Source organism: Manacus vitellinus, unplaced genomic scaffold (genome assembly GCF_001715985.3).
Source record: "Manacus vitellinus isolate BGI_N305 unplaced genomic scaffold, ASM171598v3 scaffold_22_pilon, whole genome shotgun sequence".
In the NCBI taxonomy this organism is placed as follows: domain Eukaryota; kingdom Metazoa; phylum Chordata; class Aves; order Passeriformes; family Pipridae; genus Manacus; species Manacus vitellinus.
Window position 1 is genome coordinate 12,823,921 of NW_021939632.1, and position 22,205 is coordinate 12,846,125.

The following is a 22,205-nucleotide window of genomic DNA, read 5'->3' on the forward strand; positions in this document are numbered from 1 at the left end:
AAGAGCTGTGTTACTCAATTGTAGTTACAGTTTTTAAGCTCTGAAAATTGTGTTGTATTGTCTTAGGTGGCAAAATTCCATCCAACAACATATTCTTTCCCTTTTTTTTTCCTGTAGTCTTTTTTAATCTATAATTTATAGATTTGTTACTTGAGAACTGATGTTTTTGAGAACTACAAGTTGCTATAGCAGTGTCAGCTCCATGCACTATGAAAACAGTTTTTTACACTGCTGCCATGGAAATACATGCAGAATTCCTATGTGAACTTCTAATCATCCAAAAGTCAAGGAAGTTAGTAGTGCTTCTGTTTTGCATGCTGGCACCAAAATGTTGTCTTTTCCTTAAACCAGTCTGTGAGTAAAAAACTGCTAGGAAACTAGCACCAGGGCTGATTCAGAAGGGTTATGTTTTCTTTGGGGCACTGGTGGCTTTCCTCATGTTTTTTGAGCTTCTTAACTTGGTTTCTGTTAGTGAGGAATATTCTTTATATTCAGGTTTTTAGTGGAAACATTGCAGAAATTGAGTAACATCCAAAAGTGCAGTTTGGTTTTGGTATCCAGATTGTTTGATTCTCTAGTTTGAATTCTGCATTCAGAATAGTATTCTCTATGCATGGTTGTGGTAATTTTGTTCCCTCTTAGTCCTCTGGAAAGTCTACACAATTATCTTCTCAATATGGGAGCTGAATACGGGTCCCCTCAGAGAGGGCTTTGAAAGGGTTCCCAGTGACTTCAGTGGACACAAAATCAGACTCTTCATGTACTTCATTGTGGAGTGACTCTCTGGATACATTTGACAGAAAGTATGAAGAAAGACTGTCCCTACCTTGAAACAGATGTTATTTAAAAATAATTAACTGCTTACACACATGAATACTGTGGAAGCAGCAGAGATGTCTTAAAACAAGCTTGCTTGTACGTACCGTTTTCTTCAGGGAGAAGAGGCTAAAGAAACTTCAGGGAAGATCTGTGTTTTTAGTGAGGAGTAATTAGTTCTTCACTGGGGAAGACTCAGAAGCCTGCATTAAGATAAATGAGAGAAGCATATAAAAATAGGCATAAGGCAACAAGTTGGAAAGGAAAAGTTGGAAAGAGAGGGGAGGAGAGCCTTTGAAAAAGACTTGAAGAGGAGTGGTATAATCTTTGAGGTGGGAACTGTTCTGTATAGGCCAGAAAGGAAGAAGAGATGCTTTAGCAGAAAGTAGGGTATGGGGTGTAGTAGAGGAATTGAGACCGCTGGAATGTCAGAGAGCATGGGTCAGATGGAAGGTAGATGGATTTTGAAAATGCAAGTAGAGCATACTGGTAACGTGAGAGACAGGTAGGTAAAGAGGCTGGGGACAAGGACAGCAAAAACGCAGTGGGATTCAATAAAAGGTTTAGAAGAGTTTTGTGAATCTGAAATTGTAGGATCTCAAAAAGGAAATTGAATGGGGGATAAAGAAATTGGATACTTATTCTGGTTTTATGCAGTCTGGTTTGTTTTTTCTTCAAAGACATTTTCCAACTGCTTAGTAGAGAGGAGTTGCAAGATGACTATGAGGTGGCACAATGAAAATGTTAGTGATTTCATAAAAATTTGATTTCTTCTCTTACAACTTATAGATAAGAAAACTCAGTTGTCCTCACAGAAGTAAAAAGACATTTCTTTCTTTTTCAGGCTGCCAAAATGGCAAATTACTGCAAGTGTCAAAAGCTGAGTGACCTTCTGTTCCTTACATTTGCCATTGTCTTCATTGTCAGTAGGCTTTGCATATATCCCTTATGGTGAGTAAGCACATCATTGTCCTCAAATGCTGAGCATCAAACAAGCTTGGCAATAACTATGCTGTAATTGAACATGATTCATTGACATTACTCTGTTTTCCAAAGCACCAAAGAGACATAACCAGGTGCTCAAATAGCCTATTTGCTAGAATGCCATTGTGTTTACTGTGTGCTGGACAAGAAACATACAGGGCTTCTGCTGATTTTAAGGTAGAAGTGAGTTGGAGACAACATAGCTTCAGGTTAACGGTTGGTTGGCTGTCTTGACAAGAAGTTAGAGGAAAATTAAAATATTAGTCACCAAAAACACTGACCAAAGGCTAAGCTTGAAACTGGGATATTCTCAATAGCTTTCAGTGCACACTTTGTGAACGTGTTCAGCTTGAAGAAAATTACAATGAGATAAGCAAAGTCTAGCCTGCTGAAATTGGTGTAAGGATGTTATTGCAATGCAGATTGCAATACTGCAGGCTACTCCTTTTCCACCCTTCATTTGAATTAGGGTTCCTGGGACAGCTGTGTAATACATATATCTGTAAGGTAGTTATACAGGTGTTACTGTAATCTCACCTCTTCCCAGACAAAGATAGCTGCTTGCATGTGCACATACTCTCTCTTCTAGGTACACACACAAGCATGCACACAAATGGAACACAGATGTTTGATTCTTTAGCTAGAGTTTTTACCATCCAAAAGGCAGCTGGCTAATGAGGAAATACACTGATGTACTTCACTGTAGAAACTCGTTCAAGTTTCTCTGTAAACCTGTGCACTATATATGAAGAGGGCTGAGAGAAGGCATTGGCATTGCTCTTTTCTCTTCTGGATCCTTCCTTTCTCTTGTATGAACAGAACTAACACAAATCTCAGTATTCCTTTGTATCTTATGAAAGTAAGAGGTGTCTGTCATTGCATCAGAAAATAACAGCGACAATTTTGTTCTTGGGAAGCACCACAGATGCCAGAAATTTTACTCTTTACAGAGTATGTTTAGAGAGATTACCACCAAGCTCCTTGCTCAAGCATGCAGAGGATTTATGGATGCCACTTATTCACTGTGAGAGTGGCTGAGGACTGGCATAAGTTGACCAGAGAGATGGTGGAGTCTCCATTTTTGGAAATACTCCAAAGCCATGGTCCTGGACAGCCTACTACAGGTGACCCTGGTTGGGGTCACCAGGGGTGGTTGGACAGGATGATGTCTAGAGGTCCCTTCCAAACTCAGCAATTCTGTGATTCTGTGAGCTGTCTTATGTGTTTAGCTGTGATTCTAGCGTTTAAACCTCACTTTGTATTTGAAATAGCAAAGAAAGAACTATTGATTTGAAATTTTTTGTTATTCAAACACAAAATTTACCAAATCACTGCTATGTGCTTGCTTTGATGAATAATCAACAAAGAGTAGATTAATCTTTTCCAGAATGATTTTGAAAGAGGTCATTAGAGTCTTCACACATTTAACTAGAAGGAGTTGCCCAGTATTTTTTTCTTTTGAGACATCTGAAAATCAGCAAGGTCCAGATTTTTCATCCTTTACATTCTTACTATGGTAGTAAAATTTTGCAAAGTCCACACTTTCAACCTGAAGTGTTTTAAATAACACTGTTTCTAACTGGAACTGCAGCTGAAAAACTGGAGGTTTATGCTTTCTGGAGTGATTTCTGTGAAGTGTTGCAGCCAAGTGTCACACTGTGCAGGAAACCATTGCTAGGACTATGCAAATGATAAATTAAACATTGACATGTCTAGTGGGAATCAGGCATCACAGAACTGAAGTCTGTCTCTAATACACACTTCAAGCTGTCTGACTGGCAGAGTCCCAGAAGAGATTACCAGCACAGCAATAAGTTATCTAGCAAGTGTCAAAACTTGAGCACTGCTTTACAGCTGTGGCATTTTGTGCTGGTGTTCAGGATGTGCCCATCCATTCCTGTATATGTTAGTGACAGCAGCACTTCCATGCCACCTTAAATTGAACCTTGTCTGAATCCTCCTCTGTAGAAGTTGGCTTAGTGTGTTGAAAGCAGGGTTAAAAGAAGCAAGTAGGTCTGGGGAAGAGGGCTTCTGTTATTGATGTTGGCTTCCTTGGTACTGAATGTTGGGCTAGGGAGGGCAGTAAGTTACAGCCGTGGGTGAGGTTTGCCACTGGAGTGGAAAAGATCAGCATCGATTCTTGAAGGCAGTGAAGGCAGAGGGATTGTTTATTTAAGGGGAATGCAACAGCTGACAGTGCCACAGTGTCAGAAGGTGAAGTAGTTACACTGGTGATCCTCTGTCTTTCCTCTCCCTTGTCCTAGTTTAACTCCAGCTGCTACAAAGCCCGGTGCAGCTGCTCACTTACTTTCCCCGGTGGGGTGGGGAAGAGAATCAGGAGGGTAAAAGTGAGAGAACTCATGAGCTGAGATAAAAACAGTTCAACAGGTAAAGCAAAAGTGGTGCAGACAAGCAAAGCCAAACACGGCATTCATCCACCACTTCCCATGGGCAGGCAGGTGTTTGGCCATCTCCAGGACAGCAGGGCTCCATGGGTAATGGTGACTTTGGAATGCAAACACTGTCACTCCAAATATGCCCTCCTTCCTCCCCCAGTTTTATATGCTGAGCATGACACCATATGGTGTGGGATATCCCTGTTGGGTGCAGCTGTCCCAGCTGCATCCCCTCCCGAGTCCTTGTGCACCCCCAGCCTCCTCACTGGTGGGGCAATGTGAGGAGCAGAAAAGGCCTTGACTCTGTGTAAGCCCTGCTCAGCAATAACGAAAACATCCTGGAATTATCAACCCTGTTTTCAGCACAAATTGAGAACATAGCGCTGTACTAGCTACCGTGAAGAAAACTAAGTCTATCCCAGCCCAATCCAGCACTTCCCTTAATCAATGAAAAATACATTTATTTATTTGAAAATGTTCATGGTTCAATGTGGTTGATCTTTGATTTTTAAGACCATTTTATTTCCAAACTAAGGCCTTGATGTATATATTCCTAATGGTTACCCCTACATACACCCAGAGGCAGTTTCATAGTTCTCAGCTGTACTGTAGGCGATGTATGTGGGAATCAGAGTTAGCAAGGATGAAGCATGGGATTTATGAGCTTGTCTGTCCCAAATCCTTTTTCTCTATGAAACAGCAATTCTAAATCTTCACGCTCATTAGCTTGCATGCCAGCAAAGATGAGTCACTGGAGTGGCCAGGAGCAGACCAGGAAGCATAGTTTTGCTCTCCTTTGCTGAAAATTCGAAATAGAAAAATTTGGTTCCTGATTAATATTACATAAATATGCAAATTTTTCTATCATGAAAGCTGAGAGGTATAAAATCAGTGTGCATGTAACATAAAAGGAAAACTGTAATTTATAAGAAAACTTCCCCCATGCAGGAAGGTGAACACCCAAGACATGCTTCAAGAGACGTCACTTCCGAATCACTGGCATGCTGTTGTGCTCCGGCTCTGCACAAGTGCCATTTAATTTTGCATAAAGGTGCTAATAAAGAATTCAGAATGTATCAAATGCTGTTGTTTGAAGGTTGTTTAACAGCAGGGCTAAGACAAAAGAAACTGGCAATTAGGTATATATTTAGCAGTCTTTCTGCAGGCATCTGGAGTTCATTTCAGCAATAATTCAAAAGCCCCAGGATACTTTCTCCCTCCTGCTGCTAAGTGAATGTAGGAGTAAAGCTGCTATTTTCACTGACAAGACATTTTACTTGTGAAATTCTCCCACTTGCACATAATCACTGTTATAGCAAATTACAACATAAAACAAAACTCTCCGTGAGTCAGGGGGAACATGATGCCTTCTCAGTTGATAGAGGAATGTAGGGAGAATGAAAGCAATCTCAAACAAAACAAATAATAGAAATTATGTGGACCCTTGGCTAGTCTAATCAGGCTAGGCAAAGCAGTTACCTCAAGCCTTTTTTTTATTTAAATAAGTATTGCAATTCCTCTTCCCCAGGCCTCCAATGCTTGGTTTTGCTGTAGCTAGATAGAAAGAGTCTTTTCTCCGTTGACAAAGGAATGGATTGCTTTTTGCTTTATTTTGTTTAGCTTTCAATATCCAGGAAGGGAAACTCCATGGGGTCATTCTATTTATTAATCATTTTTTGAGGTGTGGAGAAGACTAACAGGCATCTTCCATCCCAGGAGATGTGAGTGAAGAAGGTGATGCACTGCATTTTCCAGTCTTCCTTTGCTCAGTGCTAACTCCAGAGTTCTTCTTGTGAGAACCATGAAACTCCTCAAGTTTGGGCTGTACAGGAGACTCAAGACTAGTCACTTATTTCCCTTATTCTTCTAGAATACATGATTTTTTGACAGGGCAGTTTGAATAAATCTCCCAATGCTGTGAAGAGTTTGGTATCTCAAACTGGTTTCACGGAGTGACTGTGAAACAGGGTATTTCCATAAGCCTCAGTGGAAGAAAGGTGGTCAGTGTGGAGGGAGATGTAAGCTTACTAAACTGCTCATTGTTTTAAAAGATAGCTTAGAGTAACTACAGGTAAAAGTGTAACTTTGGGATTTGAAAGGAGAATGAGAAGGCTCTCAGGAAAGCTAGGCTGATGTTTACCAGATGAAGGCACCAAGCTGGGTAAATTCAGGTTCTTTCAAGATGCTCTGACTAGTACTAGTATGCAGTTTTCCTGAGTTTTTCACTTCTTTTGATTACTTTTATAATGAGTTATATTGTATGAGAGGTAGAACCCAGTGGGTTCCAGGGAAGTGTTGCTGGCAAGTACTGCTGTCACAGGGCAAGGAGGCAGCAAACAGCACGGGCATTCGTGCAACCTGCGCGGTCTCAGCATGCATGTATTACATACATGCATTGACAAATGTGAAATAGTGCCTCAACTGTACAAATTTAAATGAAAGCCTGATTTAAGCTGATTTTAAAGAACAGAGGTTGTGTTCTGCATATGCTGTCCCCCACATCCTCACCTAGGCAAATTTGGTATAATCCAGGCAGTCTGTATGCCTTTCTGTTCTTGATCTCTTCGTACATTGTTAATGCCCAGACATTGTATCACATTAAAAACTATGAGGACAGACAGTCAGCCACTTTGGTTGGTTGGTATGGTCTTGTTTGATGTCAGTAGGTGTGTCTTAACTGATCTTCTGTTTGTGAGTCTGTTTGGAAAGATTCTGTGGAAAAAAAATGGAAAAATTTCTTGCTATTAAAATTCAAAGCTTTCGGGTGTATGTCTCCTCATCAACTGTAATGTATGGTTGCTAAATGGGATTTTTGTACCAACATATCTTATATAAGCATGGGTCTGCCAGTTCTCGGAAGAACAACTTTATTCCTTGTTATTCTTTCATTTTTAAAACTCTTGAGAGTACACACGGTCTGGCTCATGTGTGATTTCTAATTGCCTTTTCATGGCAATGAGTATCTGCTTGAACCAGACAAGCATGGCATGATTCTTGATGAGTTAAAATTAACTTCTGTTCACCACAGTGAGCTGTAATGAACTCTAGTTACTTATTACCAGACTTTCTTTCATCTCTGCATGACTGGCCAAATAGCTCTTCCTGAGTTTCATCGCTGGTTCAATACTAGTGAGAGATACAGCCATGCTGCTAATGAACACACCGGGTCTCCAAACACTAATACCATACTGTCAGTTTACACTGTTCTCTTTACTGTTCTCTATCCTGGAATCAGCTTCTCTCTGAGCAAAATTGCAGCTTGAGTTACAAATTGGGCAGCGCAGAACCCTCATGAGCAGCAGTTGCTGCAAAGATCTGCTAAACCTTTGTTTTTCTTAGCTTTGTTCTTTAGCTGATATTGACTGGTTTTGTGCAGCTCTTAACATGCAGGGAAGTTGAGTTGTCATCTTTCATACTGGTTTTCTTTCCTGACACATTTTCTCCTGTTTGGCCCTTGGAGCATGTCTATTGTGTGGGAAGACAGCATGTGGACCCCAGCAGAGTCATCCTGAGTCATTCCTCTGAAGATACTGGTAAAACAGAAAGCTCCAACCTACTCTTAAAAGCACCCTACTGTGTCAAAGCAATATGTAGGCAGTAGTTAAAGCAAGAGTGCTGATCAGTTACTTGGCATGGTAAGAATGTGGGTAGCCAGATGAATCCCAACTGTCCAGACCTTGTCTGGACTCTGAATGAACACAGTGTTTTGTGATGGTTTTAGCTACTCTTGCTGAATTGAAAACCTTTCTAGCCTGCCTAGTATTGTGTACACAGCCAAACATCTCTAATTGCTCTACAGTAAAATAACTTTTTAACTAAGATAACAAATCCCTTCTGATGCTGTTCTGAGCTCATTTTGCTTAGAATATTGTCTGAACCAGAGCATAATCTTAAGTTGCTTGTGGGGAGCAGTTACTGAAGGAATAAATTATGATTTTGGTACTTGATTCCTGATGTTATTCATGCTGTCATTGAGTGGATGCTGTAGGACTAACAAATATTATCTAATATGCTTATATATCAGTCTGTCTGTAGTTTCAGCAAGCAACTTATAATCAATCATTTTATTGAAAACATTTAATAAAAAGGTTTGGCAAACTAATGATAGTGTATTTGAAGAACTCATAGACTTCAATTTATGGATTAAAAAGAAGGTTTAATTAACTTAGTCTCCATAAATTTACTCACAACTCTTGTCTTAGCTCTTTAGCAAAACATATAGAAGATTATCATCCCATCTGCTTTTGACAAAACATTATCTGATGTTGTCCTTTCTAATGCCTGTTTATTTTATGTCCTCAAATTGTTAACTGCATTTGTGAACTCAGGCCTTTGAAGTTGTACAAGATGCAAAGCTGAAGTCTTTGGAGTGCCAGGTTAATACTGACCTAACTATTTACAGCGAAGCTATAAGAAATGGAAAGGTTACAAGTGTCATTCACCATTGAAGGCTTGCAATGTAAATAACAAAAAGTGGCATTTGCTCAGTTTTCATTTTCAAGATTTTCATGTGATCACAATAGGAAGAAATTATTTGAAAAAGGATTTCATCAGACTTCTAAACCTGATTCTTACCCTCATTTTTATTTTCTACAGGCTGTACTCTGTGGCTATAATAATGCTTTCTGTTGTCAAGGATAGACTATTCAGTTAGTGTTCTCCTTTTCCTCCTTTTATTGTGAAGTATGTCCTTTCTAAAACCTGTGCTCTAATTGAAAACAGGACCAATACCTGTGATGTGGCACTTTTTTTGCCGCTTTTTTTTGTTTTGTAGTCAGCTGAAGTTCTCCAAGTCTCCTCTGAAGTTGCATCTCTTGCAGGAAGGAGGGGAGAAAGAAAAAGGCTGGCCATTGGAATTTTCAATTTGACTGAGTTTTTATCTAAAAGAGAGGGATGTGAGGAAACTTTGCCCCAAAGTACACCTCTAAGAGTTGCCCATTCTGTGGAGGGAAAAGCCATGCTGCTACAGTAGTACCACAGTGAGTGACAGTTGAGGTGGATGGAGGTAGTTCAGGCATGGGCAAACATTCTGCCTCTTCTCAGCCACTTTTCTTTTCTCTTAGAGGATGTATCTGTAGCACCAGGATGTATCTGTGCTGTTACTGGCACATATTTTGTAGTGCTACAGAGTCAGTATAAAAGCAGAACACTGTGAGCTTCTGATGTATGTGGGATGTAAAAATCATAGCACTACAAAAGCATGGGAGTAAGTTAACTTACCAGCTTGAAATAGCAAATGACTTTTGAACACCGTGTTCCACAGCCACGATGCAGCTAGAATCTCATTAGTGTTCAACTAGGAGGAGGTCACTGTGACTAAACACTTTGGGAGAAAACCAGCATCCATGTAAGTAGAGTAACCATGCACATTCTATTGGTTTTATCAGTGTTGCACAATGGCAGAGTTTGGCCCATAATATGTGACAGTAAAGATCATTATTAAGAAAATTGGATTAAACTGAAAACTGTTTAAGGCTGATTTCACAGATGTGGAGAAAATTCTTATGGTGCTTTTTGTAGCAAAGTAAAGTTGATTGGATTTTTGGTGGTGGTGTTTTTCCTCTCCATCCACAACAGGACCATAACACTTGAGTCACTGTTTGAAAGCTGAGTCCTTGGCAGACACTGTGCCACCACACTTCTTTAAGCTGTATAATTTTTATGGATTTAAAAAATTTTATATTACTCTGGGGGCATGTGGGCATGTTCTCAAAACTAGGCCAATGAATCCCAAGTGTGATACCCCTACTATTAATGGTAAATAAGCCACCTAAAAATCCCTGGGTGCCAGGCAAAGAACTGAATGCAGATGTTCTGTGATGCTTTGTGGGCTTTTGAACTAGTTCTGTTTTGTTCCTGTGTTTACAGAAAGTTTGGGTAATCTTTCCCCCCCCGAAATATCTGCCATGGCATGTCGTTAAACACAACTGCACTTATTTTTAGTCAACAGAAAGAGGCCTGAGGAAGCATTTTTTATACTCTGATACTCTACTTGCAAAGATTGGAACCTATAGTTTACAACAAATGCTTTTCCTACTTGGAGAATAACATGAACTCCAGGCAAATGGATCTTGATATGTGTTCTCTGTTGCTCATATGAAAGTTTTATGCATGCCTGGAGATTTTCAGATTTGAAAGTGTTATTGTTAACATAACATAGTTTCTTTGTGCCTGTGTGGTATTATCACAGGCCTTTACATATGCATGTTGCCATAACACATTACTGATACAACCTTTTGCTCAGTATAATTACATTCTACTAGGAAATATAAATTCCCTCCATATCCTGATATCTGTTAAAAGACTCTCCTGAGGTTTGAGCTTGGATTGTGAAGGTGTCTCTGACCTTTTATTCTTAGTTTTTTTCTATGCACAAGAGTGTAAATACTACTATTCATACCAGTGGCTGCAGAAACAGCTTAATGGGCAGTAACTGCTGATGAGAACAAATTGAGTGAAAAGCACAGCTGAAACCAGTGACAGCTTGATCAGAATGGTCTCTTCTACTGTACATCACACATGAATAATTTCCTGCCTGCTCCATCATTTTAGATAAGTAATTGGAAATCCTATTGATCTGCACAGGGCTTAAAATAACACAGTCTCAAGTGTCAGGCTGTGATTTCTGCAAAGATGTATTGTTCCTAATTAGTATTAGGACAGGAGCCACCCATCTCTACAGCAGCTGAGCTTGTTTTTGGCACCATGTCAGGAAATCCTCTAATGTGGGGCTGGTATGGGTGAGCAGAATGCCATGTGATGCTCAGCTCACTGATAAAATTGAAGTGTGGGGGTTTAATGTCGCTCTGAGTACTGAGTTACTCAAGAGTTTATATTCTTTCTGTCGCTGCATTTTGCAGAGATCTTTCGTCAGCTGTCTAAAAGAAGGGGGTAATGAGCATCACCAACCAAACAATCTGAGGAATCAGCCTGAGATGCTGTTAAAAGATCATCTCTGTCTTCTCAGTCCTTCTTTCCCTGTTTCATTGCTTCTGTGTGGGTGACTGGTTCGTTTGACTCTTCTCAGTTCACAGTGGGTCTCTGCTACTCCTCTTGTATTTGCCATGTGCTGCTTAGTAGCTTAAGTCCTTCTCTGGAGGGCTGAAAACATAAGAGGCAGCAGGATCTGAAAAGGGAAACAAGCTTGTTCTCCCACTCAGCAAGAACCAAGAAGCATCTGTTCGGAGCAGAACAGTGATATAGACACAGCAGCTGGCCAAGCTGAAACTCAGAAGATGAAGTACAGCTCTTTATGTACTGAATTTGCTAAAATTAAATACTTAGCTGTGCTGCAGCTTGAAGACTCCAGTACATGAAGTGCTACAGACCAAAGTTTCTTCAATTTAATGACTATTCTGTGTATCATTCCATACACTTCTCAGGTAAAAAGTTGTGTAACTCATCTGAAGTCTCTCATGCAGAAATATCTGTGTGTCAGGTCTGTTGTGTAGCATTGTCATTAAAAGTAACTAGGACAGCCTGGGATATGAAGTCCTATTAGATTTCAATCAAGGTCTGAATCCTAGAGATAAATCTTGACTTCTGATGAAATGTAACTGATGTATTGTGGCTGATCAACATGTGTGCATACATGTGCTTTCACACTACACTGCCTCTTCATTTATATGTAAATCGCAGTGATATTTTTTTCTTACTTGTCAGTTTTAGAGCATCCTTTAAGGCAGTAGTCCGTGGTGTTTTATAAACAAGCTAATTCTCCCAGCATCTTTATGTGGCCAGCAGAATGTAGCAGTACCTTGTGCTCATCATTAACGAAAAGTGAACGATGTAAGGAAATTTGAAAATTTCTCGGATCACATAAGTTAACGTAACTAAATCCAGAATTTAGAACTTCTGGCTCTTTGTTCTTTGGTCTTGGTCATTTTTTACTATGTATAGTAGAGAACAAATGACTATGTTTTGGGGCAAAAGTAAGTGCAATTTGTTTTGGTTTTTTTAAGGAAAAATTTAAAAAAAGCAGAAACTTTGAAGCATTGCTGGCAGTGGTATTGTTGGGTTACTTGTGCTAAATAGGATCTGAATGTCATTAACACCCACCTAGATGTAATTACCTATTTTCTGTCATGAATGCCATATTGAAAGATGTCCCAGTACAGGTGGTTATGGTGCAATATAGAATACTGTTGTTTAATATGCACTAGGTAAAGGAGATAAAGACATTCATTCTGAATTATTTAGACCAGCTAGTATCATATTGTACTATCCTTGGTCATACTTTGAGACTTCAGACTACTGTACTGAGGTAACAACATGACTTCAGTGTGTTTCACATACAGTATGTTGGTCACTGGACAGTGCTGCAGAAGTTAAGGCAACTTGCAGTAGCACTAATTTCAGCTGCACAGTTTCTGCTCTCGTTGGATGTGATAGTAGTGCCCGTCATTCTGCTATGCTTCATTCTGAAGAGTTTATTAATAATTTCCTTCTTATGTGGAAGAATGTCTATTCTTTCCACATGATCCTCTTCTTTATCTCTTTTTGTTCTCTCAGGGTCCTTTCGGAAGGAAACACAGCACATTTTTGTCAGTTCTCAGACAAATACAAATAAGCATTTTACTCTTACACCCATCCCTCTCTTTCATTATCTCTCTTCCTTCATCTCCAGGTTCTCCTTTCATCCTTGGTGCAAGAGCCTGGACTTGGGCCCACTGAGTTGAGGGGGGGGACTGTAATCTTAATGAGTCAGTGTATGGGTCTGTTGCCGATAGTCTCTCAAGTACTGCTTTGCTGGCTAGATAAAGGGTTAGACAGTAGAAGAAAAACCTATGTTACTGTTGATGTGTTGCTGCTGATTGTTTAGTAGTTGTTGAAAATGTGTTATTTTTATTCTGAGTGTCCAATTAGAGCGGTAATACAGTAAGTACAGGATTACCTCACACAGTGGCTCAGATATTGTGGCAATGTTCCTGAAAAAATACCACAGATTTCTGTAAGAGTAGATTGGATCTTAAGGGGTGAATTTATTTTTGTTTGCCTTCTACTTTGTTTGCCACACTACTTAAATCAAAATGCTAAACTGAGAGCTTCCCACAGCCAGGTGCACAACTCTGCTTGGGATGCATTTAATGAGGGAAGAATGCCTTCCATGAGATTGTGTTGTTTTGTCCAGCTATTATTTATTCCAGGGCCTCAGAAAAATTGCTACAGTCCAGAACCTATTTTCAAAAACAGAAGCTAACATTTAGTTTCAAATTGCAAAGATCTGAGAAATGCTGACCAAAAGTTTCAGAAAGGTAGAGCACTTGCAGCTTAAAGTAATTTCCCACTATGAGATCAAGTCCAGCTGTTTCAAGTTAGATACCCAAGAACCAAAGTTTACACCATTCATTATGAAAAGCTGGGATTTAACTACTGGACAGCTTTGAAAAATTCTGGCAAGCATATTTGCAGATTTAAGGGCCTGAATGCTTTTCTGAGTATTTGAACCTAAGATTTATTTGCATATACATCATATAGGCACTTTCTTCTTTGTGTAATCCATTCTCATGCTGCTTTTTCCAGTCCCTGTTATTTGTGTGGTTGGTTAAAATGCTTCCATTGAATATTTTTAGCAGTGGAATTGATGAAAAATGGTCTGGCCTTTCTTCCCTCCCCCCTTTCCTCAGTCTCTACAAGTAGAATTTCTCTGTGTATTCCACCTAATAAACTTACAGGTTTTTTCCCCATTTCAGACTTTTAATATTAAATAATTGATTTATACTGAGAGTGTATTTGCTAAACTACATTTTTTCTGTCGTTTTCTGTTTTTTTCACTCAGCTTCTGCTCAGCCCTAGGTGCTTAGATATAGTCTTAGCTCTATCTGCACATCTAGCAGATCACTGACCCCTCTTAACATTGCTGAGCAATTAGTGAGGTCCTTTATGCAGCTTTAATGGAGAATTCCAATCCTGTCCTTAGTTTGCCAGACATGAGCAGGTTAGAAAGAGGTCTGCTTTTTCAATGAAGGCTTATTTCCCATATCTAATACACACTAGATGACTCATTTGCACATGAAACTGCTTTGGATACCAGAAGCACTCTTTTTGGCCTTGCTTTCTTCCTGACTTCTGCAAGACCGGACCATCTGCATCTCTAATGCTGCTTTTTTGGCTTGACCTCTGTGGAAGTCCCCAGAGATGAATTTGGTCCAGTGAATGAAAATATAAACAGAAACCTGTAGAAACTGCATCTACAATTCTGGAGCTATAAATTTTAGACATAAAGACAGTTGGGTGTAAACAATGGTAACTTTATGTACAGAAGTTGTTGATTTCAAGTTTGAATTTGATATAATGGTTAGAACTGCAATAAGTGCTGGTGAAGTAAAACATTGCTGACTAGAGTTCTGTTTTGATATGCATGAGAGCATCTCCTTGAACAGGGAAGTGTGGTATTGCTGTGCCATGTAGGGCTACTATTGGCAGAACAGATTAGACAAAGCTGAGACTGAAATGTTCTATCTGACAGAAGCAATAATGTGATGGGATCTTTGCAAACTGGAAAAGTTTCTTTTTCTAATGTTCTCTCCATAAACAGAAGACGTAAAAATACAGCTTTATAATAAGGTTATAAAACATCTACTTCTCAATAAACCATGAAGCATATGTGCAGTTTAGTGTAAGAAGGCACAAAATAAAAAGGCAGACTTACTATGAAATGCCCATTAGGCATTTAAGGCCAGTGTATTAGAAATCACTGGTTGATTTTTGATCAATGCTGTTATACACATAAATCATTACCACTAAATGTTGTGTTCTGGGTTTGCTATCTGTACATACTTCTTATTAATATTAATTTAACTGGTTTTATGTTGTTGTAAAGGATTGTGGCAAATGTGATTGCTTATTAAAAGGCTGAGATCGGTATCTGTAACTTCTCCACTGAGAGAAGTGTGGGACTCCAGTGCCATCCCCTAGAATCACAGAATCAATCGTGCTGGAAAAGACCTCTGAGATCATCAAGTCCAACCCTTGATCCAGCACTGCCGTGGTTACTAGACCATGGCACTAAGTGCCACATCGGGGCCGAGACACGGCTGGTGCCAGGACCTGCGCGGGCGTTGTCCGGGTTAAACGCGCCATCTAGTGACTAGTGATAGTTAATTTAAAACAAAGAAAAAGGACATAGAGCCAATGGAGATTTTAATGAATTTTTACACCAACGGGGAAAATAGATGGAGGTTGACAAATCCTTATATTGCCTTATTTTTCTCCCCCTAATTAACAGCCATTACTAGATCATTATTTGTTTCAAAAAATGCCACTGTTTCTATTGTCTGTTCTCCACTCTCTGCTCTCAGGTTGTTTGCTGGGGTCCAAGTTGAAATCACCTGCTACGGCAGAGTATTTGGGCAGAAAATTAGTGCTGTATTCACAGTGCTTCAGAAGTCATGTTACAACATCTGTTACTGCCTGCATTTGAAATGCTGATTCTCAAACATTTGCTTCAAATGACTAGAATTAACTGAATTTCTTAAAATCATAGAATCATTTGGATTGCAAGGGACCTTTAAATGTCATCTAGTCCAACCCCCAGGCAGTGAGCAAGGACATATTCATCTAGATCAGGTTGTTAAGAGCCCTGTGCAACTCAACATGGAATGTTTCCAGGGATGGTGAGTTTACAACCTCTCTGAGCAACCTGTTCCAGAGTTTTACCACCCTCAGTGTAAAAAACCTCATCTTTATATCTAAATCTACCTGTTTTAGCTTAAAACTGTTACCCATTGTTGTATCTCAACAGGTTCCACTAAAAAGTTTGTCCCCATCTTTCCTATAAGCCCCCTTTAAGTATTGAATGGCTGCAATAAGGTCTCCCATCCCTTGCTGCCCTGTTGGCCACCTGTCCTTTATGTAACTGCTAAACTTCACTCTTGATTGTACATACGTGGTGTGCAAATTGGATTTTGTGCAGAAAGTGGCCCCAGAGCTTTCTAGTACCTTAGCAGTTACTGTAGGCACCCAGGATGTTCAAGACCCAGGGTTAAGCCCCTTGACTGGTTGGCTGTTTTGAATTTGGAATCCTGTTGGTGCTGAGGTTTCCACTAAATAAGATTTTAGCCAAACAGCCAAACTCACACACCCGCCCCCAGTTCTTAGAAAACCCCGAAAGAAGGTGAATCCTGCCCCACGTGTCATTTTTCAAGTGCCACTGAAGTTTCACTTTAATTGAACAGTCTCAGACTGGTTTTGGTTCCACACAGCACTTCACTCGCGTTGCTGATACCAACTGGACAAAGACATCCTTAGTTGTGTACACTGAAACAAATCCTTTGAGACTGGCTTTGGGAGAGAGGGCTTCAGATGGGAGTACCTAAGGAGCATTGCCTGGCTCTTGGTACAGGTTTGTGCCATTTAACACGGGAGAGGTTGCAGCTCATTGTCACAGCCTGGGAATGTGGTTTGAAGAACATGGTGCTGCATGTGGATTGCATGGGAGTTTAACAGTTCCCATACATGCTCTTACCTGTGCTAATATGGGCACACCAAACCTGTACTGGAGGCAGCTGAGATGGAATAGCTTTATTTTTAAAAAATTGAATAAAGTAAGTTTTGTAATTAATCAGGGAAGGAGTTATTTGAGTCAACCAACACCTGCCAGCTTTATAGATGGAGTGGAAAAATGCATACTGAGGATCTATATTTTCTGTATGCAATGTTTGCAAAATGAAGTTAAATATCAAAAGCAATATTCTCGTGTTGTTTCTCTCTGGAGAAACCTGTGATGTTCAGTCCAAGCCAGTATTACTGTGAGAACCAACTTACACATGTGGATCCCATCTAATCAAGTACTTGTCATCTTGATTTAAAAAGGTCTTCTTTGAAATTTGTTGGCTTAAAGAAAGTGTTATTATATTTCTGTCCCTCTCTCTTCTAGGATATTAAACACAACATCGTTTGAACTGTATGAAGCTCTGGGCAATTTTCCTGCCTTGTGGGTCTTGAATGTGCTTCTTATGGTTCTTCAAATTCTGCACTGTCTTTGGTCTTACCTAATCATAAAGACAGCCTACAAAGCTATTTCAAAGGGCAAGGTAAGACAGCGTGGTTTTGTTTCATGATTTTAACTTTTTCAATATCCATACAGGTCACTTTTTGGTTACTGTTTTTTTTCTAATCCATAACACACTACTGAAAACACATCTTATTTTATGTAAACTCTTTTTTCCTTTCATGGAAACTTTTTTCCACTCCTAACAATTGTCAGATAAGTCAATGATACTCTTCATAGTGATTGCATTTATATGTGCTTCCACACTTCTTTTTTTGTAATCTGGTACACTGAACCAAACTACATTAGGGAAATTGGATTTAAAAAAAAAACAACTCTCTCTTACTCTGCTTGTTTATCCTTTCCCTTGTGCTGTGCTGGAAGGCTGGGAAGTGGAACCCCTTGCAGGTAAGTTTCTTTCAAGTTACTTTGCAAAAGATTTATTTTGACAAGGCTGATGTTTGTGTTTTGGTTTGGTTTTTTAATTTGTAGTTTCTGATTGGTATTTTTTTCCATTGTTGATATTTATATATTTGAATTAAGGCTATCTTTAAAGGCCATGTTTACTTCTTGGCTATGCATTGCCTAAAACCATTCAAACCCACATTTATCTGTAGTATCTGAGTGCTGTTATACTGCAACCTTTTATACACAAAATACACACAAATGTCTATATATCAGCAGGATAAGCAGCTGCTCTGTCACCATTCAGGATGCATACTTGAGAGTGTAAGTCCTCCACCTTGTAGTTCTAACAATTGCACAGGAGAAAATTTAGATTGTACAAGAGCAAAGTTTGACATTTGCAGTAACACAGTGACCAGGTTAAAGATGCATATGTATGACATATACACAGAGGATCCTTCTTCCTTCAGATCTTAATTCCTCGCTGGCAACCCCATTCTTTCCATTTCTGCAGTAAAATAAGAAATATTTTCATGACACCTTACAGATATCTTACAGTAAATTTTCATCCTTAAGTATTATTTTGGTTTTGTAGTACTAGTATCCACCTTTGGAACAGCTCAGCTGATAAAGGAATTTATTATCATTAAATTCGTAATGTAATCCTGATCATATATTTTTTACTCACTGTTGCTGTACTTAGAAGTTTTCTAAGCCTATATATACTTATACATATACATATATAAATATATTCTAGACTACTTCTGCAGAAATTACTCCAGTGTGTTCTTTTGGGGATAAACAAAGAGAACTACATACTGCAAGATATGTTGCAATCATATCAGGTTTTGAGTGCAAAAATAGAGCAGATCACATGTTTAAATGAAGTACCTGCAGCATAGAATCTTCATTTGATTGTTTGCCTTTGGGGCAGGACTTTAGCAGAAAAATCAGCAGTGAATCTAATATATTAAGAGAATTTAAGTTGATGTAGAATTTTTCAATCATCTAGTCTGCCCTTGAATTGATCACAGGTGCTCAGTACCATGTGCTGAGACTATTCTCTTCTGTCTGATAACAGTGTATTTTTTTGTATTTCTGTACCCCTAACAGATTTAATCTAGAACTCCCTTCATATGAAGGACACTGAAGTAATCTGTTAATTGAAGCTGTGTAAGCATGGAACCAAATTTCTGGCCTCTGCTGAAGTTCGTGGGTGTCATAATTGTGGGCTTGCTAGACATTGACATTAAAAACTGTACTTATTAAGAGGTATATGGGACCTGTGTTTCCTTTTTTCACTGGTCTCAAGCAAAATAGTGTCACTCAGGTGTTATGATATTGTAAGGACAACACTGGGAGCCCCAATGGCAAATGGCTGTTTCTGAGATGAGAGCTGGAGAGCTGAATTGTCATGAGGACTTTCTGGAGTAGGGGAGGACTACTGTAAGCAAAAAATTATATGCAGTGGCCCTGCTCTTTAATGGTTTTGAGGAAAAAGACTTGACATATGTTTTCCCCCCTTTATGTCCATTCACTATAGTAAAGCCAATTGTAATTGCCTGCTGTGGCAAACAGCATAGCATGGAGAGATTTTAAGCAAATGTGATGCTCAGCTATACAGACAGGAGTAGAAGCAGGCATGAAAACTGCATTCTTAAAGCTGCATGCAGGTTAAACTTCAGACATTTTTCTGTCGATGCTTGTTTTGTACTTCATCTGGTGCACTCTTATCAGTTTTGGAGATTTTCAAGGAAGTCAGCTGGATATTAGCAGACAATTTCTATCAGCTCAGGTCGTCTGTTTCAGAAATAGCTTTCCAGTGACACGATGGGGCACACAGTTGAATTGCTCTAGTAAGTTTGTCACTCCTGTGTTAGGGACTGAACTGGACTATGTCCACAGTTTGCAAGCCCCATTCTCACCATTTGTCTGAAGTCAGAGACTGGAGTTACCCAGTGTGGTGAGTTATGTTTCAGCCAGTACTCCTGTCTCCTACTGCTAGTGTGTAGAACCGTTCCCTGGAGCCATGTGGTCTCTAGGGAATGAGCTGGGAGGTGAGGGGAAGGAAGTTGGGTTGAATATTTTGTATTACTAGGTTGAAGAGAAGCACCCCAAATGAAGGACAGGAAATACAGTTGTAGTTAGGAGAGCAGAGGGACTGAGGCTAGGTTGAATTTGGGAGCTTGGATGTTGGTTACTTCAGTCTATGCACAACCCTTTTCCTTGAGCACTTGGACATACTACCTTCAGTGCACGAGTGCTAAGTTCTCACCCTCCCTTTGTACATGGCATATGTGCATGGCAGATGTGTACAGACATCTGTGTTTGAAGTGAGTCCAGACAGGCAAAGGAAGAGAAGTGCGCCAGAGCTGAGATTACCTTCAAAACTCATATTGAAAAATGTGTGAATTTCTGATTCTCTTGAACCAAAAAGCTGAGTTGTTTCCTTACAGTCACCTACTGCTTGCTTCTTTTTTAACTTCTACAGGTAGCAAAGGATTCCCGAAGTGATGTTGAGTCAAGCTCAGATGAGGAAGAAACAGTACCTCGCTCAAAGGCCCCGCACAGCACTATGGCCAGTAATGGGACCAGCGGTGCCAATGGGACAAATGGGTATCTTACTGGTGGCACTTGCTCAGAGGAGCATTAATCCTTGAGTTCAATCATGAGACATGAACAGAATGAACTGTTTGCTACTGGAAGTAAATTATAAGTTGTGAATGCGGTTTCTTCATATATCTCAGCATCAGAAAAAAATATGAGTATCAAAGCATTCTGATAGCGCACTGCCATTATTTCCTGTTTGTGAATGAAGACAGCACACCATTCTGTATACGTAGGCATGCTGTATGTGTATGTAACTGACACAATGGGAGCAGTATTTTCACTTGTACTGTCTTGGAAATATTATTTATTTTGTATTCTTTTGGGAAGTTCTGGACAAAAGGGAATATCCATTCTTAAACTTTGTATCTTGGATTCTCAGTGGTGGAGAGCATCATGCTCAGATCTCTTCTGTCCATCCCTGATGCTTTTGCTGAATCTGCTATAAGTAATAGTTGCTTAATTTGTTACTTACAGTAAGATAGAGCATAGCTTTATAGATTTTAGATCAGCTTCAGATATTTTTGCTATCTTTGTGTTTTAAAGTACTGTTTTTGAAATTGCCTATCAAATCACAGTGACTGTTCCTCCAACATAAAATTTTAAAACACTGGATCGATATTTTAAATAGTAGGTAATGTGGTTAATTAGCAATTTGGGAAAAAAATGTGGTAATTGTGGGATATTATTTTAGCATAATTTAAAATTCAGTTTGGTGGTTAATTGCATTAGCAGTAGACTTGATTTGTTGTGCAAATACCCAAACGCATTGATGTCAACACTTAGGATAAACTCATTCTCACTTTTTTTTGACCTTTCAATTTTTTACCTCTATAGGTTTCAGCTTTTTGCAGAGATTCCATGTAAAAAGGTATTTGTTCAAATGCACCATTATGAATCCAGACCTCACACCTGAAACTGTCCTTGCATATTCTCATAAATGAGAGCAGGGGTGTAATGGGAAAAACAGCACATGAAAAGTTCATTGCTTCCTCGGTCACAGTTCAATCTAGATATTGCCACTCCCTTGGTAAGGTAAAGAAGAGAAGGCAGAATGCCATACATTACTAGAATTAGTTTATTTTAAATGTGTGAAAACTTGAGCAAAATTCACTTAACGTAATTCACAGCAACTTTTGATTGCTCAGCAGTATTTCATCACCTCTACAAATAAAATTAAGGGTGTCTGTAAAATAATTTTGTACTCCTTTTTTATTCAGGATTTACAAAGAGTGTCCCAAAGAAGACAAAGTAACACCCAAAGTAAACATCTTCTTAAACATTATATACATACTTCTTCCAGTTTCTAGATCAAAGTTTGATGTAGGATGCTAAGGATCATACAACTCTTGCAGGACACTTTTCTGTGATTTGTGACAGCAGTGCCAAAAGTAGGCAAGGTTCTTGGGTAGCAGACTCTATGCAACCTACTGTTCAACAGTGCTGTGTGTGCACTCAGAACCAATGTGCTTGTAGACCAAAGACTTACATATATATATATATATTTTAAAAAAAAAAGTTTAAAAAAAAAGAAGGAAGGAACAAACCAGGAAAAAAAAATCCTAAGTGTGTCTTCTGTATTCAAAGGGTTTGGAGTGCTGTGTTCAGCTGGAACTCTGAGCCAGGAAGTCTTTCTGATTCCTTCCACCTATGCAAATAGCAAAATATACATGGCTTCTGATGCCATAAAACATGTTTAAAGACTCTATTTTATACAGACTCCAGTGAAGAAAGTTGTGTTGTCACTTCTTTCTTTTGAAAACAGATTTGTCCTATTCAACTGGTCACTCTTGAAAACTTCTGAAACCTTTATTATCCATAAAGATTCTTGTGTGTTACCAAAAAAAAAATGTGCTAAAAAAAGTTGAAAATAAAGGTAAGAAAACTGGAAAATTATAAATCATGGAAGAAGATCTATCAGTTTTACTACCTACAGAGCATCTTTTGAAAAAGTCAGGTAACCTTGTCAGGTAAGCTGCAGCTTATATGTCCATGAATATATCTAA

The 22,205-nt window shown here is 39.1% G+C and overlaps 1 protein-coding gene across 2 annotated transcripts in view; it reads left to right on the plus strand.

Annotated features, from left to right (window-relative positions):
* The window catches only part of CERS6 (ceramide synthase 6), a 107,673-nt gene extending 85,468 nt beyond the window's left edge, over positions 1-22,205 (plus strand). The window contains exons 8-11 of one of the 2 annotated variants that reach the window (XM_018072736.2): positions 1,661-1,767; positions 17,074-17,230; positions 17,572-17,595; positions 20,084-22,205. In XM_018072736.2, the coding sequence (XP_017928225.1) occupies positions 1,661-1,767; positions 17,074-17,230; positions 17,572-17,595; positions 20,084-20,245 (450 nt within the window). In that variant the 3' untranslated portion in view covers positions 20,246-22,205. The remainder of the gene's footprint in view (positions 1-1,660; positions 1,768-17,073; positions 17,231-17,571; positions 17,596-20,083) is intronic. The other variant, XM_008931006.3, reaches the window with a different exon arrangement.